Source organism: Lepeophtheirus salmonis, chromosome 5, assembly GCF_016086655.4.
Source record: "Lepeophtheirus salmonis chromosome 5, UVic_Lsal_1.4, whole genome shotgun sequence".
Lineage (NCBI taxonomy): Eukaryota > Metazoa > Arthropoda > Copepoda > Siphonostomatoida > Caligidae > Lepeophtheirus > Lepeophtheirus salmonis.
This window is the reverse complement of record NC_052135.2, coordinates 14,240,711-14,249,509: the sequence shown is the minus strand read 5'-3', so window position 1 is coordinate 14,249,509 and position 8,799 is coordinate 14,240,711. Positions and strand designations below refer to the sequence as shown.

The window sequence follows — 8,799 nt, the reverse complement described above, 5'->3', positions numbered from 1 at the left end:
TTCTAACTTGATCATCCATCTCAAACGATATTGGGATTCCACATTCCATGAGTGATATATATTCTCATTTTTGATTTCTTATTTCTTTTAATATTATTTCCAACTATAGAAAATAGTACCAGTCATCATAGTTCAAAAATGCACCAAAATTGGAACATTTTTATGGATTAAATACCTCCTCATTATATCTGCTATCTATGCCCTGAAGGTGAGACTCATGGAGAAAGAAAGTATTTGTAAATGATACTTATTAGACGGACATATTTGAATATAGTTGACATACTAATAAAATCAAGGCCGAAATTAATCCTGAAAGGACTTATAATCCCTGTTCTCTATAGTTTCTCTTTACAAAAATAGAGGTAACATCTGGAGTTTTAAATTCCGATGGCTCTCCAAATTATAAATGTTTTTATCAGGCGTGCTACAAAGACTCATAATAACTATAAAGATTCAACATAATTATCACATCTTTTGTTTAACTATTTATAAATATGGAAAAGGATACGTGAATGAGAACATATCAGTTATTTGCTCACATTCGAAGAGGATGAAGTTTTTCCAATTTTTTTCTAGTATTTTACTTCTGATATTGAATCAAAAGATGGGGAAGGGATGTAAGTATTGAATTTATGGTACGTCAACACAAAACTAAAAAGTCGGAGAAAATCTCAATGTTTTATTTCTTTTATACTAGGACGAAACTGTATTATATATTTTATTAAGAATTATTTTATTAATTCTTTAAATAACTCCAGAATTTAGTCAAATTTATCGATAGACAACATAATAATTAGAAATATGTTCCTCCTTCAACATTAATGAAGATACATACTAAGATTAACTCGCTAATCCTCTTCCTAATTTCCGTTTTTAATTTGTATTCAAATTACGTTCTCCCTTTTTTATGTTAGCACAATAATTCGTTTTTTGATTTTTAATATTTTTGGTACATTTTCAAATCCAAACACATACTTTAAAAAACATAAAGACACGGCAAATAGATCTTGTTTTATGAAAAAATCAAATACTTGCAAAAAACAAAACAAAACTTGCTCTCCAGATGCCATGAATTTAGTTTGATCAGAATGAAACATAGCACTACATAGTGTAACTCAGAATTCTGAACAACTTTTATGTCTTTATGGGTCTCTGTTTTTGAAATAAATGTTTTTTTGTCATTGTTTTTCTAAGTTAAACGTGCATCACACACAGAAAATATTTCAATACTATGAAGGATATACATGCAAGTCAACTTTTCATAAACATATATGAGTCAATTATAGGCTTTCTATTCGATTTTGAGTTGAGTCCAGAAATTGTAGTTATAGTTTAGAAACTTTACTTGATTCAAGATCATTTTATTTTCCCAATGAGGAACCTTTTGAAAATGTAAAGTCTATCAGTTTATCATTTGTACATTGTGACGACTAATTATAGCTACTTTCAGTGAAATTTTTGGTACACTCTAAGGTTTTAATAAAATTTGTCTGAGTTAACAAATATAATCTACACTCAGTTTTTAGAAAAATCACTCTAGCTTGTTTTTGTATTGATGTACAACATATATAGAATTTTGAATCAAAAATAGTCAGAAAAAGTTACATGTCAATTAATTTATGCCTTATTTTTTTAATCATAGATGAACTGAATTCAGAGTTCAGTCTTTTTCTTAAATCCAGGGAACTTTTACAAACATCATCATTATTACATAGAAGCATGGATTCTCCAGCAGGTGGGGGCTGGAAATGTGATATATTGTACATTACGCATAACGTTTTCTACTTTTTTTCTTACAGACTGCATGACAACCGAAGAAAAGAAGTGTATTTTTCCATTTCTTTATAAAGGAGAAAGCTATAATCAATGTACAAATGCCGAATTTGGAAGTGCTTATTGGTGCGCAACAAGTTTATATGATAGCAAAGAGGTTAAGGATTTTGGACTTTGTCAAAAAAATTGTTCTTGTGAGTAAGGGAGATAAATAAAATCTGGGTCAATTGGGGGTTCATTTATAAAAAATCAAAATCCTGTGAAAAGTGCATTTATATAAATTAATCAACATTCTTTTCTTTTAATGGTCAGAAAAACCTAAATAGATTATTATTATTTTTTTTTTAACAAAAACCAAGATTCGAAAAAATTTCTTAGAACAATCGAAATTTATTTGGTACAAAACTCGCCCATTAAATTAGAAAAGAAAAGGGTCCTTGTTTATCTTTACCCTAGGCCCTGTTCCGAATAAAATCAGCCCTGATTGACATGATGAGTTGTATATTTTATATGTAATAAATTTCATTTTAATTTAGGGACTGTGAATCCAAGTAGCAAAGGTAAGAAATGATTTTAAAGAGGAGTACCTTGTAAAATAATACAAAAATAATTATAGCTTGTCAAACATCTACAGCAAAAATATGCGTTTTTCCATTCAAATATAATAATAAAGAGTACCGACAATGTACATCTGTGGATAACAATGGTGTTAAATGGTGTGCCACAAGTGTGCATGATAGCTTAGATGCAAAAGGCTATGGAAATTGCTTGGATTGTACATGTAGTAGTGAGTTTTCTCCTTCCTCGTCTCTGTATTGCTTGATCCAATAGTTATTCGCTTTTTACCATTTAGATTGTACTGTCTCAACAGGGAATGAAGAATGTCTCTTTCCCTTTATCTATAAAGGCTACACTTATTACAGATGTACAGATGCCGACTTTGATGGCAAATACTGGTGTGCAACATCTCGCTACAGTACAGGAGAGGTTAATAATTACGGCCTCTGTCAAAGTGATTGCGTTCGTAAGTTTTACCACCAAATTTAAGGATACCTATGCATGTCTCTGCAAACATTAGGTGCAAAGTCCAGAGAGAGGGTACTATTAGCGTACATCCAGGCTATGTGTTTAGTTAGTAGCATCTCTTGGAAGAACACACACCAACTTACAGGCAGATCTGTCTACTTTTTATTTATTTATTTTTTGCTTGGTATTCGTTTGAATCAAATAATCAGCCGAAAAAATTATGGTGACTGTCTTTTTTGGATTTATAAGGACTAATCCTCATTGACTATTTGGAAAAGGATAAAAAACTATTACAGAAGCAAATAGTCCTTTTCTATCACGACAATTCACCAACTCAGCAGTTGTGGTCACGAAATTAATGGAAATAGGGTTCCAACATGAGCACACACTCTCACTCTTCTGTCAGTCATCACCATATCATAGATTTTATCAATGATTTCTGGAGTAGTAATTTCAACAGGGGGTTATGCCAAATGGGCATTCCAAAAATATTGAAACCACTTATAAACTGTTTTAATCGAAGGTACCCAATATGTTTATCAAGCTTCTTTGTAGTCTCCTGAGGCGTTTTGCCTTTCATAAAGTAATTTTTAATCAATCCACGAAATTCCTTTTCGTTCATTTTTTGAAAATCCCTCCACTTCCTAGATTCAAACGAATACCAAAAAGAAAGAATTGACCGGTCTGGCTGAAGGTGGGTGTGCGTTCTTCCAAGAGACGCTACTAACTAAACTTAACGATGCGCGCCAGTAGTATCATCTCGTCCATACTTTGCATGAACTTTCATTGCGACTCTCGTATTTACTAACTTTAAGCATTGAAATATTTGTTGGAATATTTATAGATTTGAAAATTCTAAGCATTTACTCGCGTATGAACTGTTTTGTTGTTGTTGGTTTTTTTTAAATTTTCAAAGCTGATTTCATTATTATTTTATTCTTGAGGAGAGGGGATCTAAATATAAAGTGATCACTATTGCGGGAAAGATGAAGAGTAATTCTGAGGATTTGTTGCGGAGTTATGAAAGGTAAGTCTTGTTTGATTCTGAGTAAAATTAAGAATCGGCATCAGACTAACTCCTGCTATGGGGTGGGATTTGTGTTTATTTCCTACCTTATATAGCTGATTATGACTAATCTAATATAACGTCATGACAGGTTAGCTGCTCTTTTTCCAAAACATTGTTCACACTTTAAAGATATAATTTTTTATAAAACGATTTGGACCGATTTTTTTTGGATAGAAACTAGACTGAATTTTTCCTTTGAACCGATCTAGACAGCAATTTTCCGTTTATCTGATATAGACCAAATTTTGTTAGCATGGCAATATTCTACTTATTTATATACATACTGTTAGTGCAGAGAATTTTCAACTCCAAATATTCCTCTAGATAATATATAACATATATCTTTTTTCTCTCTCAATATGTTATGGTATGTTTAGGAACACCAGATGTGTCTTCTGACGGTAAGAAAGCCTTGTAACAATATTTTAAAGTACTATAATTTTGACATTTTTGCAGTTTGCCAGACAAAGAATGGTCAAAGATGTATATTTCCATTTAAATACAATGGCCAAACCTACCACAATTGTACAACTACAGGCAACAACAACGTAAAATGGTGTGCCACTAGTCTTAGAGACAGTATGGAATACTTAGGCTATGGAGATTGTTTGACTGCATCTTGCGGTTGAAATTGTACTTTCAAAAGTGAATATATATATATGCTGTAATAATATGTCAATTTTTTATCATAATAAAGATGCCTATAATTATTTATCTATTCCTGTCCACATATTTTTAACTAAGAGTCTTATAGTAACAAAGAGTGCTCAAAATTGGTCCAAAACAAATTTTTTTTGCCGTATGGTCTTGAATTAATCATTCATATATTTTTTCTTCTTTCCATATTTATGAGCTGTACAAAAATGATTTATGTAACATATTTAACTTTATATAAAGTTATTCTTCGGATACTCACAATTTTGAAACAAACATGACGTCATCAACCATACTTGTAAATTTTGGTAAACCATTCATTATAGAATCGGTTTAGACGGAATTAGTTATGTTCTCTGAACAATCTGAGATGGAGACCCAGCAGTCGTACAAAATCTGACAAAAGTGAGAAATAGTTGCAAAAACCAAACCTGAAGATTGAGCGTAAAATGAGCGCAAAATGAGTGCAAACACAAAAAAAAATTGATAGGTTAACGAAAAAAATATTTGAAGTAAGTATTTTACTTGTTACTAGATAATTTATGTGTGAGCCAAAGCTAAAACCAGCCTGTGAAACGACCACAAGTTTATTAATTTTTTATCAAATTTGGTTAGCTACAAGAATACTTTTGTGTTCACTAGGGGCATTGATTGTATCATGAGTTAGTCTACATATAACTATACCACCTCCATTTATTCATCCTTTAAATTATATAAACAAGGAGAATTCTGCAAAGATAAGAAAACATTACATGTTTTAACAGAACAAATAATAAAGTAATTGTTTTTATGTCGACGCATCAGATATCTGAATTATTAGAAAAAAGTTCATATGTCTTTTTTTCGACACCTAATTACTCTGAGTAATGTCGAATACTCCAGCAAGTACAATATATATAAAACAAATTTATATCATTTAATGTTTGAAATTCTTAGGAATAACTATAGTACCAACTAAATATTATGTAAGCATAATAATGTATGGCGTTCTATTATCTTTTCAATATGTTCAATAGTTAACATAAATATAATTGATTTCTTCACCTGCTAAACTGATTTTTGACAAAATTTACTAATAATATAGTTTGAATATGAATTAGATCAATCAACTAAAATATGTGAGAGATTAACATATATATATATGTATATTAGTGTTTTTCTCTTAAGATCTGGGTATCCCGTTTAATAGGGACTTCTCGCGGCATCTCAAATACGATATATTTCCTGGGAAATGTCGTACGTGGACAAAACGTCGACCGTCAAAGCGTCAACTGACATAATGTTGACCGTCAAAACGTCAAATGGAAAAAATGTGGAATAGACAAAACGTCAACCAGATAAAACGTCAACTGACAGAAGGTCGACCGTAGAATATAAAATAAAAGGTTACTCCAAATGGTGCTGCAATATAACCCATTCCAAAATTTCCCACCTGAAACAAAACCAAGCAGTACCATTTCAATATAAATTACCAGTAAGGGGCCCTTCCAATCCCCCTTATTTAGGAGTGTTTTGATTCATTACCGTGTCCCAAAAAGGAATGAACCCCACCGCCCCTATTTAAGCAACCGCTTAGAACCCCTGACAACAAAATGCATCCTGAAATGTTTGAACTGTTTTCGGGTACAGCTTGGCCCAAAAATGGGATGAAACCCGAAAGGACCCACGAAATTTGAGACTGTTTCGTGTATCATCTAATTTTGATGCCAGGCTGTACCCGAAATAACCCCAAAATTCGAAGTATAATTATGAGTTTGTGAGGGTTCCTCACTGTTAGTTTATGTAAAGGTGGTGGGATAAATATCTCGGGCAGGAAATGTCTGGAGCGATATGTCGTAGAAGCATTTTTTCATATTTTCAAGTGTAATATTTTCTATTAAGTAACCTTAATTTTTGGGAGGCCTACTGGAACTTAGGACACTACTTATTCAGGCAGTACCCAAAATAACCCCAAATTTCGAAGAAAATTGAGGTTTGTGATGGTACCTTACTGTTAATTTACGTAGGGGTGGTGGTGTATATATCTCGGGCTGGAAATGTCTGGAGTGAAATGTCGTAGAAACAGTCTTTCCTATTTTGAAATGTAATATTTTCCGGTCGACGTTCTGTCGGTCGATTTTTTGTCAATTCGACATTTTGTCGGTCGAAGTTTTGTCTGTCGACGTTTTGACCTACTACCGGGAAATATTTCATTGAAATCCTACATAGTAATTCAATAATTTGTGTGTGTGTGTGTCGGATGTTTGCCTTGCTTAAAAAAAGAATGATAAAAACGCATTTACTTCAAACGCAGAGACAGATACAGACTTTAGGCAAAGAATAAAAGTTGTCCAGAATTCTGAATTACGTACTCTAAGTAGGGCTATGTTTCATTCAGATCAGATCAAATATATATTAAGGGATGGTTTGTGGATTCGAAAATGTACAATAATAAATTAATAATTAAAAAAAATTATTATTGTAATAACGGAAATATTAAATAGGAAGAAAAAAAGGGAAGAAAAAAAGAAGAAGAGGATTAGTGAGTTAGTCTTAGTATGAATCTTCATACTTGTTGAAAGAGGAATATCTTATATAATAAATGTATTTATAATAAGAAACACCTTTACTTCTGGTGGCGATAAGTTTCCATTTTCACTTATAAGAAAACAATCCTCAATTAAGTTAGCAATGCCAATAAATAAATCACAAAGTCAAATATTTGAAAAATTGCTTTAAATTTACCGAAATCAGTATTTTCATATGGGTTTCACATAAAAAATTTTCAAAGGTTTCAAAAGGCGGGTGCAGGTTTGATTATATTTACATCAAATGGACAGAAAACAAGAAAAAATGTTGTATACATAGAGGCTTTACAATAGAAATTTACCAATTATATATTTATAGTAATCGTTTTAGTTAGAATTTTAACATAAACAAACTAAATATAAGTAAAATCTATTGAATTTTTATTTGTCTATATTTTATATAAGTTTGCACTAATTATTTCATAATATTATAAACTTCCTTTATGTAATTTAAACAATACGAAGTTGAATGAGTTTCTGCGGGATTATATATATATATAAATATTTTTTTGAAGGGGGGAAATAAAATAACAGGTTCGCCCCTATATACATATTTAAAATTCCCTAAAGATAGGGTTTTTAAATAGTAATGCTGATAAATTATAAATGGAAAGGTAAGAGGTAAAGTAAAAACAATGACATATGTCCCACGTCAACCCTAAAGCAAGCTGGAATTATTTTTGTCAAAATTTAGCGAGGACTGCATTTGTATTCTTCGAGGAACATATTAATCTTATTAATCCTTTGGGTGTGTTACAAATTGCATTTAAAGTCATTAAAATTGATTGTCACTCTTAAATAATGATAAATTGATGGGTTTTATTTGAAAGAGGTCATATCGGGACGAATATGTTGTGCCCAGTTCAGGTTCAGTGACACGGCGGTCACTGAACCCCCCATATTGGTAGTTTATATAGAAATGGTGCTGCTGCCCTATGTTTCAGGCTGGAAATTTCTGAATGGGATATATTGCAGCACCATTTGGAGTAGCCCTTTATTTTATATTCTACGGTGGACCTTCTGTTAGTCGACGTTTTGTCTGGTCAACGTTTTGTGTATTCGACGTTTTTTCAATTCGACTTTTTTCGATTGACGTTCTGTCAGTTGACATTTTGACGGTCAACTTACTGATGAAACTCGTACGTATGCTATGTATATTTAAAAAACCAGAAAATGAAAATAGCAACTCTCACAATTTGAAGAATATTTTTGAGGAGATCAGCTAGAATCGGTTGTGACAAGGGGGATGGAAATAAACAAGGACATTGGCAATAATTACTCCCATTTTGAACCCCAATTTTACTCTGAGTCCAAGAAGGACTTACTATAATAACTCGATAACAAATCCTTACGGTTACTCTCAGTCTTTTAAGAGCACACACGAATGCTCAATCAGGTTTTGAATATAATAGAAAGTATGTTTACGACTCAGGAATTAAATAATGATGACAACTGCTAAGGATAAGAAAAATCATTCTTAATAATACCAATTCCAAAAAACCGGCCAGTTAAAAAATTCTCACTATTTACATCACTAATTATAGTATTATAATTACTCCATTTGATCTAGGAATTTCTTAAGAGAGTCCGTGAATCAAACCTACGCAAATTGATTTTAAGAGAATGTTTCTCCCGAGCACGTTGTTCAATACGATACAATATATTATATTTTGTACTATTTGTAGTTTTTTATTTAAAATTAAACCGAAG

The 8,799-nt window shown here is 31.7% G+C and overlaps 1 protein-coding gene across 1 annotated transcript; it reads left to right on the top strand.

Moving 5' to 3' along the window:
* The first annotated feature begins 457 nt into the window (after positions 1-457).
* On the top strand, positions 458-4,582 carry LOC121118134 (epididymal sperm-binding protein 1). Its single transcript, XM_040712676.2, has 8 exons — positions 458-617; positions 1,643-1,735; positions 1,800-1,967; positions 2,310-2,333; positions 2,390-2,560; positions 2,627-2,797; positions 4,246-4,269; positions 4,325-4,582. Exons 1-8 carry the CDS (start codon positions 551-553, stop codon positions 4,495-4,497), a joined length of 891 nt encoding a protein of 296 aa, XP_040568610.1. The 5' UTR covers positions 458-550; the 3' UTR covers positions 4,498-4,582.
* Positions 4,583-8,799: the final 4,217 nt, after the last annotated feature.

Bases quoted from the DNA above. Each gene is read 5' to 3' on its own strand.
- LOC121118134 (XM_040712676.2), top strand. From the start codon at position 551: ATGAAGTTTTTCCAATTTTTTTCTAGTATTTTACTTCTGATATTGAAT. The intron at 1,736-1,799 runs GTGGGGGCTGGA...TTTTTCTTACAG, and splicing joins AAGCATGGATTCTCCAGCAG to ACTGCATGACAACCGAAGAA. The intron at 1,968-2,309 runs GTGAGTAAGGGA...ATTTTAATTTAG, and splicing joins TTGTCAAAAAAATTGTTCTT to GGACTGTGAATCCAAGTAGC.